General features: G+C 38.0%; 1 protein-coding gene across 1 annotated transcript in view; it reads left to right on the top strand.

Annotated features, from left to right (window-relative positions):
- LOC140245659 (syndetin-like) overlaps positions 1-16,707 on the top strand; it is a 32,240-nt gene extending 15,533 nt beyond the window's left edge. The window contains exons 14-30 of the mRNA XM_072325206.1: positions 624-762; positions 1,861-1,952; positions 2,592-2,686; positions 3,245-3,343; positions 3,984-4,251; positions 4,831-4,937; positions 5,584-5,672; positions 6,350-6,468; positions 6,966-7,094; positions 7,864-7,961; positions 9,845-9,941; positions 10,608-10,766; positions 12,563-12,603; positions 13,382-13,462; positions 13,822-13,920; positions 15,286-15,376; positions 16,502-16,707. Of these exons, the coding sequence (XP_072181307.1) occupies positions 624-762; positions 1,861-1,952; positions 2,592-2,686; positions 3,245-3,343; positions 3,984-4,251; positions 4,831-4,937; positions 5,584-5,672; positions 6,350-6,468; positions 6,966-7,094; positions 7,864-7,961; positions 9,845-9,941; positions 10,608-10,766; positions 12,563-12,603; positions 13,382-13,462; positions 13,822-13,920; positions 15,286-15,376; positions 16,502-16,615 (1,917 nt within the window). The 3' untranslated portion in view covers positions 16,616-16,707. The remainder of the gene's footprint in view (positions 1-623; positions 763-1,860; positions 1,953-2,591; positions 2,687-3,244; positions 3,344-3,983; positions 4,252-4,830; positions 4,938-5,583; positions 5,673-6,349; positions 6,469-6,965; positions 7,095-7,863; positions 7,962-9,844; positions 9,942-10,607; positions 10,767-12,562; positions 12,604-13,381; positions 13,463-13,821; positions 13,921-15,285; positions 15,377-16,501) is intronic.
- The last annotated feature ends 4,099 nt before the right edge of the window (positions 16,708-20,806 follow it).

Genomic DNA, 20,806 nt, shown 5'->3' with positions numbered 1-20,806 from the left:
CCAGATGAAAATGGTAACAATTTACTATTCAATTCAGAAATTGCACTTTTTCTCCACACCTGTATCTTGAAAATTACTCAATGCCTGAATGTATGAATGGGTCAAAGTTGAGTTAAAGTCCTTAAATCCCAAATACATGCTCTCCTATTCATCCAATTAAACCTAGGTCAAGGAAGGTGAACATTCAACACATTTGTGACAAACTTGTCATTTCAATGTTTTGCCAATTTTGTGAAAATGTAATCACACATTGTCCACATGTACTATCTAGACCTATTGGGAAAATCATGCATTATGGCGGAGGCATACCAGTCGCCAAAGCGACATTTCTAGTTTTTTCCTGAAAGGCTATCTTAATTGGCAGAGATCAGAGGTACATACTTCCTTTGATATCTGGGCTTTATTTCATCAAAAAGATGTTCAGTTGTAAATCGCAATAACTGCAGATACCATAGTTACAACTGCAATACTTGTAGCTCATTGGTTGGTGCCAAGTTGCAGCTATAGAAGCTGCAGTTTGCCCATATTGCAGTTTATACTGACTGTTTTGTGAAAGAAGACGCTTGAATACTGCTATTTTGAGTTGATCCTTTAACTTGTGTCATGTTTTTCATTTGTTGCAGCAAATCCACATGGAGACCTACATTCCTTGCCTGGTAGACCTATGCAAAGCATTGTGGGAAGTGATGAAGAGCTACTACAAGACGCTGGAGTGGCACAACAAGCAGGATAGCGGTGACCAGGCTGTGACCCCTGAATCAGGTTGGTCATTGGCAGTGGTCAGCAGGGTTGGTCAGTGGGGTCAGTCTGTGGCATTTGTCTGTGGGGTTGGCCTGTGGGTTTTTCCATAAAAGTACCAAACATGAAGATATCTTTTGTTGTTTCTCGTACATAATTGTGCGCAAATAGGCAATTGCTGTGCATTGCTGTGCATCCCATCCTTCATAAAATTATTCCTCTTGTTTATCATGAAAAGGACATCTTTGTGTGTGTGTGCTTATTTTCATTGTATGAAATGGATTATGAGATGATCTCATATGGTAAAGCCAATGAAAAATAAGTGTATTGGTTATCATGGACCCATAAAAAAAGTTTTTCGAATATGTATATTTGAGTGACTTTCGGAATGACCCTCGGGCTGACCTACATGATGACCTTATGTGGGACTATTCAGGATGATTTGAATTGTTAGTAATGAGAGATCTTCAGCCTTGCGACATGAAGAGAGGTCTTTCAATGACTTTGAAATGGTGTAGATTTGCAAAAGAATGCTGATTGTGCTTAGTCAATTCATTCCCTCAGATTTTATGAGCTATAGATCACATTTAAGCCCCCAAATGCAATGGAAGATAATCCACAAACTTGATGTATCTTTGTAGTGATCTAGAAGAGTGATGTCATATGATGAGTAATGGAACTCTAATGTTATGCACAAGATTGTTAAGGTTCCTTTTTATTGTTGGAGAGATAATGGAGTCAAATAGAGAGATAATCTTAGAATGCTACATATCAATGTCACCTTTAATAACACTAATGCATCTGTAGTAACTGGTTACAATACTGGTGACATCCTCAATACCAAAGTCATCGACAATTCTAGCGTGCCGTTATTCTTAAATAGGGCTGGTGTTATCTTTAATACCTGTATCACCCTCAATACTGATGTCATCCTAAATACAAGTCATTCTTAATGCTTGTGTTATCGTTAATTAATAATACCTGTATCATCCTGAATACTGGTGTCATTTTCAGTACTAGTGTTATCGTTAGTACTAGTGTCATCCTCATATACTGGTGTCATCCTCAGTACCTGTGTTTAATATCCTCAATAATGGTGTTGTCTCCCTCTCATCTTTGCAGAGGAGATAACTCAAGCCAGTGATGTTGAGGAGGCTTTTAGCAGAAAGTACATCAGGACCAAATTGGAGCATGGGCTGGCTAGGATATGGCAGGTGAGTAGCCTCCTCACGAATACCATCTCAAAATGCCATGTACTTTGCATACAAATGGGTCACCAGTAGTGGTAGTTGAGGCATTTTCCCCATTTTCATTTATACTGCAAATTAATCATCAGAAATAACTGAATTATAGTATCAACATGGTTTTCTCAGTCTTGTTGTTATGTGTTAGTTTCTAGTTTCTTTCTTTTGCCAAGCTACAACATCTGCAATGAAATTACTAATAGACCCATTTTGTGTGCAGTTCAACTTGAAATTTGTTCCAGTATTGCGAGCAAGGTAACCATTTCTGTGAACACATCAGCAGGATATTTTGATGTTCATAGTGTAAACGTTCTTTCACTGTTGTGAGCAAATTTTACAATATGGTTATATAGATATAGAAATGAAAACAGCAGAACAATTATTAATAGAGAAACAACAACAAAGTCCACACGCACAAAGTAAAGCAAAGTAACGGTCTTTTCCAGTCGTATTACTTTGTTATGTGATGTAGTTTTTCTCTGTCTTTTTCTTGTCAGGATTATAACATTTCTAAAATGTGTTAGAGTTTGGATGATACAAATGTATGGTATTTCTTCTTCTCCTGCCTTAGACTGTCTTTATTTTTGTTTTATTTGTTTGACATTCAAGGATGTGCAGCAGAAGGTCAAAACGTATCTTCAGGGCACAGATCTTTCCAACTTCAAGTATGATGACTTCATCTATGTACTGGATCTAGTCAACAGGTGAGCTGGACATTTAGTAGCATTCCTAACTTTACAGAATCTGAAGTGAAGAAGGAGAAAAATGTTTTAGTAATTATTTGAATACTTTCCTATTACAAAAACTTTTTTTTTTTGTATTTATGGCTTTCTTTTGGAATCATTTGTAGATTTGATAATTCTTGCAAATGGTCGGAGGATATGATGATATCTCCTGCTCCTCTGCTTCTTCCACTAGTTGGTGGATGTAGATGAGGAGAGCTGGGGGGAAATAAAGAATGTGATGAAGATAAATAGAGAAGTAAAGAAAAGTAAGAATGAGCACACAGTAAAATAGCATTGTTTTCATGTATTGTTAATTTCATAGGTTGTTTTTGGCCTTGAAAGTCAGTCTGGTTATGAACAAATTATCAGTGCTTCATAATGTTCAGGATAAGAGTATGTATTTGATTTTGTGCCCCACTGTGTTATTTGAGAAATGAATACCTGTTCATCTGCTGTCTTTCTGTCTGTCTACCCATATTTCCTTATGTTTCTTTTACTAAAATATATTGTTATTCTGTGTCCCCTTTGGTGCTGCAGATTGATATCAGTTGGAGAGGAGTTTTGTGGTAGCAAGTCTGAGGGACTGCACGACTCTATTCGACAGCAGAGTCTCAACTACTTCAAGAGCTATCACAGGTAGGAAGGGGGAGGGGTGTCATCTCAGCATTGTACAGACACAGGTCTTTAGAGATGTATAATTTCCAGGGGCATACTGAGAGATGTACATCCACTAGGGACCAAGAGAGAGATTCATACTTATGGAAAATATTGCAAGGAACCAAAGGGATATGAATTTACTAGGGATAAACCATGTGTAGTTACAATTAAGGATTGTATAGTTATCATAATTTTCTCCCATTATGAAAGGACGATGCTTTTTCTACAGTTAGGACCAGTACAACTTGTTTGTGCTACAAAATATAGGTACATTTAGTAAAGCATCTGTAACAAAAGTTTAAAATTATTTACCAGTCAAAAGATATAATCATAGTCTTTCATAATCATATAAGTAGTATTCAACAACTCTCTGTATATAATTTCAGATAATTCCATCTGTTCCATCTATCATTACAACACATTTGACAGTAATGTGTATCACAATGCAGCATAAGTATATAATGCAACAAAAATGGTTGTATCATCAGTATCAAGTTTTGTTTCTACTCTTATCCTTAATGTTAATATCAGTAATGTCATCATCACTACTGTCATTGTTAACATTAAAACAGAAATTGTGATCATCTACAATGTCTTTCTTTGTGTCCTATCTGTTCAGAGCTCGCATTGATGAGCTGCGCATCTTCCTGGAAAACGAGGGCTGGGAGCCGTGCCCTGTGAAGAGCAACTTCTCCTACCAGAGCCTCCACGAGTTCCGCTTCATGAGGGACTACCTCGGCTCCCCGGGGCGGGGCGAGGGGCGCAACGTTCCCCTCTCGCCCACCGACCAGGACCGGGGCTACTTTGTCAAGTACGCCGACCAGGGGAGTCCGTTTGACAAGCAGTTTGCCACGGATGAAGACGAGGAGGAAGGAACAGCAAATGGGGTAAAGACTTCAAAAGAACAAATATTTGGTTTTTGTTTTTTGCCTAATAATGCCAAAGCGATTGGGCTGTTGAGTTCTGTAATGTGCACTCACAGACTCCATATTTCTAATACAGAGCATTCTCTTTGTTACTAAGTTTTTATTTTTTGCTTTTACTGTCTGTGAATAAGATTTTACTCTAGATATTTATTACTATGAACTCTAAGTGGTGAAGAAGAAACTATAAAAAAATCCACTTCATTCTTATTCTGTGAATCATTCTGTGGTCGCATAAGTATTTAAAATGAGGATGCACAGTGAAATTGCCCCCCCCCCCCACACACACACACAGACCTTAGACTAGGTGTGCATTGGGTTCAGTTATTATGCAAAAATCTTCCTGTTTTGCTTTATTGAAAATATTGGCTCCTTGTGCTGAAATGTCACTGTAGCAACTCTTTCTTGTACTTAACAATATGAAATGCTGGTAGTGGTGATGCTTTCTCTTAGAGTTATCAGAGTTAGATTAAAGTGTAACATACACATGTCCCTGAGACCCAGCATTCTTTTCTTTTCTTTCTGGTCTTGATGTTCCATCAGAGCAATGAAAAATTCTTAGGGTACGAGGACTCCGATGACAGCGATGTCCCAGATGAGTTGAAGCAGGACTACGTGGACGAGAGAACTGGGGAACAACCAGTCAAAAGGTGATTCCAGCGACAGGTGGCAGTAATTGTATATACATTGTAGATACATACAATATGTACACACACACTTACAGGCAGACATATCCATACAGACATCCATACAAGCATACATTGTAGATCCATACATACATGCACATGTATATGTACATACATGCTCTGTACAAACACAAATTCATTGTTCATACGAAGATAAAAGAGATGCATACCGTGTACTTATCATGTGACTGTGGTGGCGTAGCATAAAATGATACTATGTGCATTGATGCCTCTCTACTGTTTTCAGTACAGTCTGTGATTGTCAATTTTGCTAACCCTAGAGAAAACTTTTCATGCATTTCTTCTTCTTTTTTTTTGAGAAGAAAAAGAATTAAAGTGATGTCTCCAGATATGGCTGTTATTTCTTCTCAAATCTCACCAAAGCTTCTGGAAAGGAGTTATATTTTTATGGTAAAATCACAGAAAATCATGGTTCTGTTCTGTTTTATGGCCTTGGTTCTGTTTTAAAATTGGCATTCCTCCTCCTATGGTTTATAATGTGGGGCACTTTTTGCGATATGTTGTTGCTGACTGTGCAGTAGTGATATGAATGAAGACTCTCATCACTGTGATATGCTTCTCCCTCACAAATGTATTTCTTTCCAAATAGGAACTCACTGAAGAAGAAGAAAGCAAACAGGGAATATGCCAAGGGTCCCATTCTTACCAACACAACTCTTACAGTACTCAGGCTTTGTGGTAAGAAAGTACCCTCTCCACTGGTGACCATTACTGTAGATGCAGAATATTTCACGGGCATGATATTTTGCGAATTTGTTACCACTGGTGACCATATGTAAAATATTCAGAATCTGCAGTACTTTGTGCTTCCATAGAGTGTGCATTAAAAATAACCAGTGCCTAAATTAAAGACATGTATGCAAGACACAGAAAAGAAAGAGATGTTACAAGGCACATTGTGAGCACTTGTTTTTACTGAAGCTATACATATAGCAGGGTGCTAGAAACCCACTAGCCACATAGCATGCTTGTGTAGGACAACTAAAACACACTCCTGGGGCTATGGGCACTTGCCTGTTTATGATCATTGCCCAAATGCCTATTCTAGCATGCAGAAGAAATGTTTTGTTTAATGCCCAGTACAGTGTTTTTGAAGTAAGGTTGAGGCAGCACAGTGCTTCACACATTTTCTAATGCTCTCTCACCCTTGTGTATTTGTTTTTATCTATCATTATAATAGATAAAGTAGTAATTGAGCAGTGTCAATTAAAAACAAAGCGAAGAAAATTCATATGAAGTGACATAGAGCAAAGCAAAGCAAAGCAAAGTGAACTAGTATGAAATGGATGGGCCATAAGTAAACTTGTGTTATGTTGATTTATTGTATCTCTGTGCTCCTAATTCTTCCCATGCAGGCAAGTACATGAACATGATGTCTGTGCTGAAGCCGATAGCGTTTGATGTGGTTCTCTGCATGTCTCAGCTCTTCGACTATTACATCTTTGCTGTCTACACCTTTTTCGCTACTGATGTGGTATGTGTCTTAGGATTCCAGTTCCGTGATTTCATAAGTCAGAAATCTAATTAAGTATTAAAGAGAAGCTCAAATTCAGTTATTTTTCATTTTCCAGTCTGCTTCAAAAGATAACTCCCCCCCCCCCCAAATTAATCAGTTTGTATGTATCAGTGTTAAGATATTGTTTTACACGTCAGGAAGAAAGCGCACTAATGATAATGAGTAAGGTAATACTGGACCAATTGTTTCAGGTTCCTTCAGAAGGAGCTAGGCATTTTGCCAGGAGTTATCATCCATCAGTGTAAGAGTCGAGACTAGTAATTTTCTTTGGACATGAAAATTTCCTAGATAACATGGCATACACATTCAGTCTGATCATGTGATGGACTAGGTCTGTTCACATGACACTCTCAACGTGATCATGTGATGCACTCAGCCTGATCATGTGATACCATGAGTCTGATCATGTGAGATCAAACTCACCCCCTGATGCTGCTAATTGTCTCACTGTGCAGAGTACAATGAGTGGGGCCTCTCTGGGGAGCAAGCTGTGGACGACACTGAAGCGCATCAGCGACAACCTGATCGACCACGACCCTAATGCCGGGATGATGCAGCAACCCCACAGCCACCTGGATGGCAAGGTCAGTGTGTTCATCCTTTGCTTGTCAGACAGTGCCCTTGCTCCTGTGGTCCTGATAAATAAAGTTGTGACCCTTACCAGATTAATATGTTGTACCATGTTTTCACATTTCACTGGACTACACTGGTTGACTTCAAGCTCATCATGCTATAGTTGAACACTCTTCCAAAAACAACTGAACAAAAAAATGCTGACTCCTTCATGACATATACACAGTCAAAATTTGCATAATCCATGGAGTAGATGTAAATTGCCTATATTATGAATTCTGGCCTTTGTACCTGTGGAAGTGTGTTATCCTTCAACAAAGAATTTCTATATCTGAGGTGTTTACATCAAGCAAGTCATATAGGTGATCAAATATAGCAGGCAGCTCTCACGAAGGTGCTGTATGTGTTGTCAGGTTCCTGTGAATATAAATGCGAAAATTGTTTCCAAAAATATGTCAGTAGTCAAGAAAGCCTTTCTGTAGGAATTGCAATTCTTTGCTCATTGTTTCGGTCAATTGTCATCTTTGTTTGTTTGTTTTTTAAATACCAGGCAGCAAACAGGGATTGCAAAATATTACGTCTTGTGTTTGTGTGGCTGCAAACTTTTCTTTTTCGTACGGTCAATGTAATAGCCACCATGCCTAGTAAGTCATGTGAGTCATGGTAAAAGAATTTGGGAAGAGAATGTGAACTTGTAGCATCCTTGCACACCCTTTTTCTTTCATCCAATTTTAATTTACATTTTTTTCACATTTTCTGCTTGCCTACTGTGTTGTGCAGATGAAGGTTGGCTTCCCTCACGTGTCACCCATCGTGGATCTAAACAGTAATGAAGGACTCTACGGCCTTGCTGAGAGGGTAGTGGGAACCGAGGCACTGTAAGTGGACACTCGGGGGCTTTGAACCATGAACCTTCCCAGATGAGTGTGCAGGAGTGTGAAATACATAAAACTTGTCACTGCAGATAGCAGTAAATTCTCATAGGAATGGTACCCCCAACAGTACCTCTCAGAACCATCACGGTCACTTCTTTAGATATTAGTGATATCTTACAATACGACCTGTTAATCCTGTAATCAATCAGTTTTGGGCATGTGACTCATATTACAAGATCATTACAATGATCTGTCTCATCATATTTTTATTAAGGTTTGACTAACTTCCATTCTTGAAAGTTATGTCAGGTTTCCCTGATATTTATTTTACCAGCTTATTTGTCATCAAGCATTTTCTTCAGTTTATGGTGACAAATATAAAATATTTTATTGCAGTTTATCATGTATTCGATTACATACCTGCCAACTGTTCAGTTTTAATCTGACTATTCAGATTTTTCACTGAAAGAAAACACATTAATTTCAGTGTCTTCTGATTTTTGGAAATATCTGTTAAAGGTAGGGAATCCCATTTGCATACCTTAAATGAAGAGTTGTATAAATACAGTGGTATGTTGAAGAGAGTATCATTTTAGAAACTCCCATAAAGTATTGAAAGTGGAAGGTAACAGTAAGTACATTTTTATTGACCGTTAGATTTTGAATTGAATTTTTTTCGGGGCTCACTGTAAATTCCAGTACATTACTAGGCTACCTTTGCAGACCCATGCACTGCATGTGTGTCCATCATGTATATTTTGTGAAGAAAGTTCATCAAAACTTACAAACATTTCTATATACATTCTTGCCACACACTCTATATGTTATTACATCAGCTCTTATACTTTTATATTTGTGTTTATAGATAAAAAATACAGAAGACTGCAACAAAAAGGCTTAAGTGTGGCTGACACACAGAACTACTGAGTAGTTGAGTTTTGTGCATTATTCAAATTGTAGATAACTGTTGACTTCCAAATTTTTCAGCAGTGGCCTAAATAAGTCCCCTGAGGTTCATATTTAATGTTTTGCTGCATTTTGGGAGGTCTGTAAAAGGTATCCCCTACCTTTAATAGTAAAGTATATGAAATTTATGAAAGTTCAGTTTTTAAAATAATTTTTCTTTGTTTGTTCAGATTTATTAAGTTGTAGGGTTGGCAGATATGCATGTATGTTATACATGCAAAATAAAATGGCGTAGCAATTGGTTAGCCAGACTGAGTTGACCAGGATGGCCATGTTTGAAGGGCTGGTTTTGGACACCCTCCCCCTCCCTTTTTCAAATCACATATTGATAGTCCAATAGGCACACTGTGGTCATATCACTGTACCGACTCTCTATCTTCAATGCCTTCATCTAAAATCCTGGAACTGCTTGGTCGTTTTCTTCTTCAGCATTTGAATGTTTTGTTCACGGACTGTTGACTGAATAGTGAAAAGAATAGAGGATTCTTTGGTTGCTTACTCAGATTAAACGGAAATTTGTGTACAGATATTTCATTGTGGTACATTTGGTCCCAACGTTCGCCTTTATTTGCCGTGCCAATGTTTTTCTTTTTGCATGCTTGACTAGGAAATCAGGAAATGATTCCTGATATCAATATCAAAACGAAAGACAAAACATACCATAAATTTGCCGGCAGAGATTTGATTGCAGATTGGCAGCTACATGTAAAGGATTGTCCAGATATTAAAGTGTTTTATTTGTATAGAGGTGCTGTGCAAGCAAGCAATATGCTAATAATGTTAACTCTGTACTGTTATTGCTGGAATCAAATGTGTTCGAGCGTTTTTGGTTTATTTCTTCTTCTTCTGAATGTGTTAATTTCACCTTGTATTGCACCGTCTGTCTGGAAATCCTTTTGTTTTGTTTTTGTTTCCATCAGAATCTTCCTTGCCAGCCAGTTTGAGTTGCTTCAGCCCCACCTTGAAGCTGTCATTCCAGCGAGCAAGAAAGCATTCCTCCAGCAGTTTTATTCTCAGGTAAACCATTTTTCACCTGTAACCAGGAGGGTTTTAAGAAGAACTTGCCCAACCTAGTTGTTCTGATGTTGGAACATTAATATTTTTAAATAACAAATAAACAGTCAAAAAACAAAACAAAACACACAACTAAACCCACAACAAAATATAAAGGCTTCCCAATGAAAATGTTTCATAGATTTTATTGGAACTAAGTTTTTGGAATTCAAGGCAATAGGTTCATTCAGAATGCCATATCAACATGCTTGTAGTTAAATCCAAAAAGTTCAGAATTTCTAAGTATTGGCCTTTTTCAGGTTTGGATAGGAGAAAGTGAAGATGATAAACTTTATATTTTAACATGATTATGAAATTCCTGCTTTCTCGGCCAAATGACCTTTTTTCGCAGTTTTCAAACCAAATCACACTTGTCCACACTCACAAGGCTTAAACTCTGCATGCAAATAGATGCCAAACACTCAAACTCATGTAAATTTTAGTTGTTATTTTTTGTTCTATGACGGCATTACCTCATTTAGCCAAAAATGAAACTTGGGGCATTGTGTATTCAAGTGGGTTAAACTTGTCTAAGAGGGACCCACTTTAATTCAGGCAGACCTGACCATTGTTTTCTCTTGTCACTCCATCTGCTGAAAATGACTGATTTTCTCTCTGATCATGTAAAAGACGGTCAGTGTGGCCAGCGACCTGCGGAAGCCCATCTACCGGGGTGTGGCCTCCCGCTGCATGGACTACGACCGTATCCTGCAGCTGATGATGACTGTCAAGTGGGACATTAGGGACATCATGTCTCAGCACAGCCACTATGTGGATGCTCTGCTCCAGGTCAGCTAAAAGGCCAATTTCGGACCTGCAGGGCCCTGTTTTATGAAGAGTTAAAATTGATTATATAGTTGATTTCAACTGTAAGTCTATGGCAGCCTGTGTGGTAAGGAAATTTAAAATCGATTTTATCTTTTGATAAAACGGGGCCCTGTAAAACTTATATCTGAAAAGAATGAGTAAAGTTGAATGAGCACAAAGGCAAACATTTGATCAAAATTGGATGAAGATATGGGAAGTTATGAAATTGTCCGTCCGTCCGTCCTTCCGTCCGTCCGTCCTTCCGTTCGTCCGTCCTTCCGTCCGTCCGTAATGAATTTTGTGGACAAGGTAACTATCAAAACCCGTTGAGGTATCCTAATGAAACTTGGCATGTATGTGTATTAGGGGGTGAAGTTGTGCCTATCAACTTTTGGGTGCACATGCTCAAGGTCAAAGGTCAAAAGGTCAAGGTCAAATACATACAATTTCACTATTTCCACCATATCTATTGAATGCCTGAAGATATTTTCTTGAAACTTAGTGTATACATGTATTACCCAATTAAGATTCTCTGGTGAAAGTTTGGGTCATGAGGTCAAAGGTCAAAGGTCAAAAGGTCAGGGTCAAATACATAAAATTTCACTATTTCCACCATATCTATTGAATGCCTGAAGATATTTTCTTGAAACTTAGTGTATACATGTATTACCCAATTAAGATTCTCTGGTGAAAGTGTGGGTCATGAGGTCAAAGGTCAAATGTCAAAAGGTCAAGTAAAAATGTTAAAACTTTTTTTTTTCTCCATACCTTGGAAAATTGTTCAAGGTATCTTCATGGAACATAGTATATACATATACTGACTGGAAGTGATTATCTAGAGAATGTAGGGTTCATGGGGTCAAAGGTCAGGGGTCAAAGGTCAAGTGCAACACTTTAAAATTTTACTATTTCGCTCCTATCATGCAATGCCAGCAGGGTTATTTTTTTAACACTTTGTGTATGCATACATGTGTAACCTAATAGAAATTCTCTGGAAAGTTTTTTTTTTCTTCTTTTTTTGCCTCAAAGGTCAAAAGGTCAAAGATCAAGTGAAAGTGCTGAACTAACTTTTTCCTCCATATCTCGGAAGTGGCTCAAGTTATCTTGAAACTTAGTACACATTATGCATGTTCTACCTGAAAGTGATTATCTTATGAATTTTAGGGTCAAGGGCCAGATGAAAATGGTAACAATTTACTATTCAATTCAGAAATTGCACTTTTTCTCCACACCTGTACCTTGAAAATTACTCAATGCCTAAATGTATGAATGGGTCAAAGTCGAGTTAAAGTCCTTAAATCCCTAGATACATGCTTTCCTATTCATCCAATTAAACCTAGGTCAAGGAAGGTGAACATTCAACACATTTGTGACAAACTTGTCATTTCAATATTTTGCCAATTTTGTGAAAATGTAATCACACATTGTCCACATGTACTATCTAGACCTATTGGGAAAATCATGCATTATGGCGGAGGCATACCAGTCGCCAAAGCGACATTTCTACTTTGATTATGTATCAACTGATCCATTCCCTTTGAGTTAAAAATGGTTCATCATTGAATGAATGATATCAGTAAAAAATGTTTAGTTAATGTAAATGATGTGGTTATGTCTGTAACTATTTTTTTTTTTTACATTTAATATATCTCTTTGTTTAAGTGGAAGAAGAAAATCTTAAGTTCTAATTGAAATTTGTAGGAAATTTCTAATGAGAGATTGAAAACATGGAACTTTAATCATTTTTGCTCCTCATATTCTTTAATTCCTATTCCCAGGACATGAGTGGATTTAGTAGCCGGCTGGACCTCATGAACAAGTAAGAGCATCGGTAGAATTCCTTCTTCCCAAAGAGATAGTTTAGAGCGCCCCCTATACACCAGATTGTGTCAGGGTTTTCACAATCAAATTCAAAGTTTTGTGAGATTTTGCACATGATATTGAATGCAAACTATTAGCTGGGATATGGGGGCATTATTGTGATAGTTTCCACTACAAACCTGTCTCCATAATCTTGCATAATGATTGTGCTGATGATGCAGATACATGGAGTGCATAGGGTTTTCTAAAGAAATACAAAGCATGAGCTGTATCTATGTGTAATGCACAAATGCCATGTTCAGATGACTTCAGTGAATAGGGTAAACTCTGGCAGACAGCATGGGAGGAGTGTCATCAAAGTCAGATTTAAGATTTAGAACGTTTTCACCATTATTGTAATAGTGGTCACAACAACTGATGCAAAATTGAACACTTCCCTCCCTATGGTTTGTACACCAACATACATAAATCTGTTTGTGGTAGATAATCTATCAACTATGACCCCTCTTCTAAAGGTTGTCATTGCTACCTGTATTCACTTACAGGACAGGTCAATAGTAGACGTGTGTAGTGATGACATCATCACAACCCCAAAATTGCATGTTTGGTTGTTACTAACATCTTGGTGTGTTTTTGTTGTTTGCAAAACACATGAAACTTCTGTTCGTATTGGAGGGATACGTAGCACTGTCTTTTTAAATGTTTGATTTATTCCGAAAGTTGACTTAAAGTGGACAGCTGACATTGGTATCCTTTTTTCTTCTTCTTGCCATTAGGAGAGTACCAATCCCCATGGAAGCTCACCGTGTGCTGTGGGAACATGTCATTCGCCTGGCAAATAGGATCTTAGTTGAGGGGTGAGTGCTTTTTGCCATTAAGATACACTGTTTATTTACTAAATGATGATAGTGATGATGGTGATACTTCTGAAATGGTTGGTATATGAACTCCCTCGGCTAATTGCTTGACTCATGAAAATAACCCAAATCCTTTTATATTCTATATTTCCATATCTGAATATTAGTGTAGTGGTTGCTGTCACAACTTTCACATTATTTGTGCCAAAATATGCCGTGAGAAAGAAATATTCTCATCAGAGTGCTTGCAAATGAACAAAGTTCTCTGAAATGGGCCTAACACAAGAAATGAATTTTGCCAAAGTTTCTGCTTTTCCAGTAAGTGTCACTAGCGCCCTCTTTGTCTTCAATCCTGTCAGCTTTGCCAGTGCCAAGAAGTGCAGTAACGAGGGCAGGGCCCTGATGCAGCTAGACTTCCAGCAGTTCCTCATCAAGATTGAAGGCATCGCTCAAGTCAAGTGAGTTTATGGCTCTCTTTCTTTCTGGTCTGTGATGAATTGAAGAGCATCACCAGGCTCGAATGGGCTGTGATGAATAGATCAGTTCAAAGCAAAGGATACTGTATAAGCTGTTATTATCCCAAATTTTGCGAATCACTCTTGGACCGCGAACTTAACAACACGCGAAAATGTAGCCATGCGCTAGGGCAACAGTACACTTACGATAGCCAAGGTTTCCACTTGCGAAAACAAATCTCACAAAAATGTCCCAGACCTCGTCATTCGTGAAAATATCTGTACACGAAAATAACAGCTTATAAAGTAGTTCAAATGAACTTGAATTTTTAACCATTGAAACCAAACAGTTGTAAAGCTGGATATCACCCACTTGCATAATCCAACTACCTTTTTTAATATGTTAACAACCTCTCTTCAATGTTCTTTCACTGCTGCCTAAAGAAACCGTTCAGGTGCTGTCCATGATATTGCTTTTATAACTCTGCATCTAAATGACTGTGTTGTTTTTCTTAGTAGACCTTTGTCTGCTGTTCACAGAGTGTAACTTCAAACCAAAAATCTGACCCAATGCAACTGCAGGTGTTTCTTCAAATCAGACGGGAAATGAACGTTCAAAATGTTTTTCCTGAAACAGGAATTTTACTTGTGACTCCATGTATGCACACAGGACTCGACGCTAACCATTTTCTCTGATGGCCCGTCTGGGCCACTAGAATCTTTGAATCTGAAATTGTGGTGACCTGAAACAAGGGCAAACATAACAATCCATTTTTAATCTTCTTTGCCGGATCAGGCCACCAAAAGATAGCCTTTTAAAAAGTTTATGGCCTGACATCAATATCTAGTGGCCCCGGGGCACTACTAATGACGAACCCTGGCACATGGGACAAGGTGATGATTTATGTTTTTCTAAAGCACTAGCTTGAAAGGAGAAAGCTGATAAGCTCATGAGTTTGTGAGGCTCTTTTCTTTTCAAGCCTCTTGTCACCAAACAAACCCCCCACCTGATCAATCCTAAATTTGCTCATGTGCACTTTGACATAATTTGTCAAACTGTCTATTAGAATATCTTTGTGGCCCCCCCCCCAAAAAAAAAAAACAAAAAAAACACAACCCCAAAATATAACAATGCGTAATCCTTTTGGTGTAAGTTGCATGACTTGTGTGATCGTGACATGTTGCTTTGGAATATGTGAAAAAGGAAGGTTTTCTTGTGTTTCAATATAGAGACATGTAGAGAACAACTGTAGCTACATAGTCCTTTAGAAAAGTATAATTTGAAACCTGCTTTTGTATCAACTTCAATTGACCGTCACACAGCATTGGATTTTAGTCTTTCTGTTCTTTTGGCTTGTTTGTACTCAGACCTGTTCCAGACCGGGACTTTGTGGAAGCCTACGTGAAGGCCTACTACCTGTCTGAGACAGACATAGAACTCTGGGTGAAGGAACACAAGGTTTGTTATCAATCAGTGTGGACTCTATAGCATGTGGCGAAGTGAAGCCAATGGAGCCATCATGCTACCTTTGATAGAGTACAAAAAATGTGATGTCATAGCCATTTGTTGCCATGTAAACTGGTTTGAAACAACCTTATAGAGCCAAGAGAGTGAATGTCTTTTTTTCCTAGTGAAACAAAAATAGCAATACAAATGCAAGCAGCTACTAGCGCCTTTGAATAAGAAGATCTTTCATTCAAGTAATATGAAAGTTTAACTCTTCATGTGCCATGGTGGAAACCCCCTTTGTGCCACATTATTCTGAGACACTAACGGTTTCATGCTTTGAGAAAACATTCTGTTGTTCAAGTCTTTGTAACTTCTGTAAATTTCTGTTGATCTGAACAAATAGTGAGTAAAGTTGTAGAGAAAATGCCAAGTTTTGCTTTGATGTATTATTGTATGACAAATCTATGATTGTTTTTCTTTCACATGACCAGTAGCTACATTACTGCAAAGGCATGACTTTTGCACACAAAACAGTGACAGAACCTAGAAATTACTCTCAAATCCAGTAGAGAACACCTCTTGATAATCAATCACTACATGAAATGTAAGCTATATGTGAGAGGAACGGAAGCGCGAGAAACGCTTTAATTGTACCGCGGCATTTGGCGATTTATCGATCGGATTGGGTGGATTGGTGCGTTTGAGCAGAATATAAGAAGTTGGCACGCCGTCGACCGAGTCGGATGTGCGAATGTGGCACATAAAGAGTTAATAGTACAGTGAGCATGATCATATTGTCGGTAAAGGGCAATCAGGGAATTGTAACCGTAGATTATAGATAGGAATATTACAAGCAGTGAATCCAACCAGTTACCACTCCTCGTGGAATAGGAAATATGTGTCTGTTCTTATCTTCTCAGTTATTTATGTTCCTTCCATGGAAATCCTTCCTTTATCCCACCATCCTTCACCCTAGCTCAGAGCTATTCTCAGTCAATTTTGTACTTCCTCTTCTTCCAGTGGAAGGGGAAAGCTACCCAAGTCCCCCCAGAAGCCTCATGATTCTATATCACTGACATTCCCCCCCCCCCCCCCTTTTTCTCATTCTGATATTGCCGTTTGCACGGTGGACAGGAGTACTCGGCAAAGCAGCTCAGTAGCCTGGTGTCCTGTGCCGTCAGCTCCAAGAAATCTCGCCAGAGGATCCTGAATGCCATTGAGGACTTTGAGAAGAGCAGACCAAGGTAGCACAGCAACTGCCGATGAGAGGGGGAAGGATCTTGCGGGAATTCACCCATGACTTTCCCCAGAGTCGTCCAGTTGCACACTGGGGACTTAAGCCACTTGCCCGTTAACACTGTGGACAGCTACATATGACATAAGTTTGAATTTCTGCATGTGCGCAACATTGTCTCCTGCGTTTTCTGCCCAAAGTGAGTATGCATTCACCCCAAGTTTGCCATTGTCCTAAATCTGGCATATTATTCTCATTTCTGACATCGTACTGACGTCTCGGTCACACTCGCTCAGCTTCCTGACTGTTTCAACTGGTATCGACAAGCCTTTGGAGAGTTTGTCAACTTGTACACTGTGGATGTGCTAACCAACTGTACCTATGGCTTCATGAGTGAAAATGGTTCTCATACACTCCAACGAAAAGGTCTTACTACAGAGATGATTGAAGGGTGTGGCTCATTCTCATTTCTCTTACCTCTCTTCCTCCACTTCTTCAACATCATCATCATCATCATCATCATCATCATCATCATCATCATGTGGTAACCAAGGGAGGAGGGTCCCTTGGAGTCATTTGTGCTATCAAGTGCATTACCATTCCCCAGATTTTCAGTGTCAAAACATAGGATAAGTGATGTTCAGGCAATTATTAATTGCTCCCTAGTTGGGCATATTCAAAGTGATTAGCTGTGGTTTAAAAGTACAAAGTCCCATTTTTATCCCCAGATGCTTTATCAAAGGAATGGCAAATTTTAAGATTATGCTTTGTTTTAATTTTGAATTGAGAAGTGAAAACTGTTCAGAGTTTCTGTCAAGTCTCCTTGTATACTATGTACCATTTAACCAAAACTGCCATTTTCCAGCATATTCAAATGGACTGCAACAATGTTGTGCAATTTAAAAGTAGTCTCTGATGCTTACCAGTAATTGACAAAAATATCAACAAGTGGCTGACATGTACAATGATATTTCATCATGTTAAAGTCATTTAAATCTGGCGCATATTCATTGAAAAAATCAGGTATATATTCCACTCCAAGTTACCAGTTACACAATTGACATGCTAACCCACAAATGAATAACGGTATACTAATGAATTACCAGTGCAGTCCGAGCCTGTGTCCTGGTAGACTGTCCGAACAAATTTTACTTTCCTGAATGGTGATTTAGTTACAGTAGTGAAGAGAATCCTGGAAGAAAGGGCATTTCACATCTTGTAGGATGTACTTTTCTGATTAGTCTGAAGGTTATTAGGTGATGGGTTACATTTATAGTTGTTTCATGTTTAAATATTGTTGTTATTATGCAATAGCTTCATGCAGGTACAGGTTTTCTCCGTTTGCAATAATGTCCAAATATTTGCTGTTTACACAGTGACAATTTTTTGATATTTTGTGTGATTTAGAGAGAGTCAACTTTACCCCAACTGGCATTATATGGTTCTTGTTTCCTGCACAATGTACCTTCCTGATAGCTGTTTGCAATTCAGTACTCTGTACAGCATGTAGCTAAATTTAATACTCTCTGTGTAGTGCTGTCTGGCTGTGGGTCATCATGCTTTAGTTATGGTCATGAACTACATATTTACTTATTTTACCGTGTATGATCACTTCATAAGTATAAATCTAATGCATTCCTTAATGTTTAAATCGTGATATGTCATCACTGTCTGATTATGTCATTGTCTTGGACAAAGTGACAGAAATTTAGTCAGCCATGCACAAAGACTGTATTAATACACATGCTTGTTTTCAAGATTAGAGAATACTGAATCACCAGCCATGCATACTGTGTTCAACATCACTATAATGATATTCACACAAATATGTTGTTGTTGTTGTTGTTGTGTTGTATAGAGAAGCAAAAGCTACCAACTCTTTCATGTGTAAATTCTGGTGTCTGTATATTTTGTTCATAGCTCTCTCAGAGACTTTCTGGATGAGATGCCATTTTATGCATCATAGTTTTGAGCCTGTACTTAAGTCACTCCATCTTTCTTGGTAGCTGCTGCCTGTTCATAATGATTACACATCCCAAATTCCAGTGTGTGACTGGTATATACTGAAATTCAATTGAACTTACAGTATGACAGTGTTGTTACAGTATAGAATGATCCTTGGGAATTTCATCATGCTGTAAACGTAGTACAGTATACCTTGCAAGCGAGCAAACAAAGTTTACTTGCATTGTGACCAAGAAAGTATTTACTACTAGTTGATGTCCTTCATTTTTCTGTTGCTTAGTTCAGTCTGTAAACTGCATACAGTACACTCCTGTTTTATAGTGAACATGGTTATATCAAAATTCTTGTTAAAATGAAGTAAAAATCCATCCCCATAAATTATCATGTGTATATCTTTATACGGTTAGTTTTGCAGCTGTTCGTAAATTTCAAGAATTTCAAGTAAACCGCCAGTCCCGAGGACTTTCCTATAACAGGAGTGTACTATATTGTGCTCTGATTGTTGAAAACATAAGTTTGTTGCAATTTTACATTGGACCATAAGCCAACATTTGATCACAGTAAACTTTAATGTGCCATTCTTCCTGAGATACTACTGTATAAGCTGTTGTTTTCACAAATTTTGTGAATCACTGTTGCACCGCGAATTTAACAACACATGAATATGTTGCAACTGATTGACAAATTGCCCTACATAGATGCAAATAAGCACTGAATTGATCAGTGTTTTAGTAGTAGCCATGGTAACAAAAATCATGAGCGTACATACTCGAGCAGGATTCAAATATACAACCTCCTGATCTCTGGACAGGCGTCATCTCCACTAGACCACCGAGCTTCCGCCCGACAGCAAGTGTTCTAATCCTTATAGCATGCAGCGGGTACTGCGTAATTATGAAAAAAATTCTTCAAATTATTCCACGGAAGACATGAATATGTTGCTATGCTCTAGGCTAATACATGTAGTACAGTGACGGTAGCCTTGGTTTCAATTCACAAAAACAGCATCTTGCGAAAATGTTTGAGACCTCCTCATTATCGAAAATATCAGCTTGTACACTATATGGTTTGGATTCATGCTACAAATGGTAAATTAGTAACCCCATGATTATCAGTAATTAGCCAGTGGTAGTGTGACCCTTTTTGTTGTTAGGAATGTGAAGATAAGATGTAACTCCTATTTATTCAAATAGATATGGTCACATTAGATGGATGAAGTTTTGTGATTTTGTTTTGTTTTGTTTTTCCGAATCTCAATACGCATTATATTAAAGTCAGTTGTAATAGTTTCTTTTCCTTGTAGGATGAATTTGGTGGTTGTAGAAATAATTGACATCAAAAAAGGTGGATTTTTTTTTTCTCAAAAGCATCTGCTCACTATTCATGCTGAATGTCACAATCATCTTCTATAGATAGTTGTTTCTTTCCCAAATAAGGGTGAACATTATTTTTGTCTTAGAGTGAAATAGCCAGTAAAATTTGATTCTGTGTTTCTTTCAAAATGTTGTGGAAATAACTCCAATTAAATGCAACACACTTGCATTGATAAACATTTCCAAATGAGACTGATTTATTCAACTTGGTAAATTCTGCTTCTTTCCCTTTGCCTGATCCTGCAGTTCATTGATAATCCTTGTGCCCCTTTCGAATATGACAACAACCCTTGGAGAAGACTTAGGTGTAATGTTAGTTGCTTTTCACAGTTGGCTGCTGTGTGCATGGTCTTTCACATGTAATCTCTTATTAGGGGAGATTGTAGCAGACTCATAAATGAGATCTCTGCTATGGCAGGGCTTGACATTAGTGATGGCTTGGGGCCACTAAAAAAAAATGGTGCCAGACCACCAAATTTATCATTTATTGGCTTGATCAAGCAACTGAGATTGACAATGGAATGTTACTTTTGGTTTTATGTAGGGCCACTACATATTTTTTTTTTTTTTTTTTTTTCCAGGCCACCAAAAACCACCAGACAAAAATGTTACTGTTGAGCTCTGGCTGTAGATACATTTGAATTGTATCATATGAGTTGTGTGACTGCATAGACTTGCCCCATGTAGGCATATCACTTGTAGTTATCTTGGGTGTGTGGAAAAAAGCTTCCTTACAGTATTTAATCTCTCCATACAACAGTGATATTTATTGATGTGGTTATCAGTTGATCACTACACAGTGAGCCAGAAAAAACATAAATGTCTCGTCATTTTGTAGTTGTCTTGCTTGAAGTATAAACATCGTAA

The sequence above is a fragment of the Diadema setosum genome, assembly GCF_964275005.1.
Source record: "Diadema setosum chromosome 20 unlocalized genomic scaffold, eeDiaSeto1 Scaffold_20_unloc_1, whole genome shotgun sequence".
In the NCBI taxonomy this organism is placed as follows: Eukaryota; Metazoa; Echinodermata; class Echinoidea; order Diadematoida; family Diadematidae; genus Diadema; species Diadema setosum.
The sequence above is the reverse complement of the archived record's forward strand: the minus strand, read 5'-3'. Positions and strand labels throughout refer to the sequence as shown.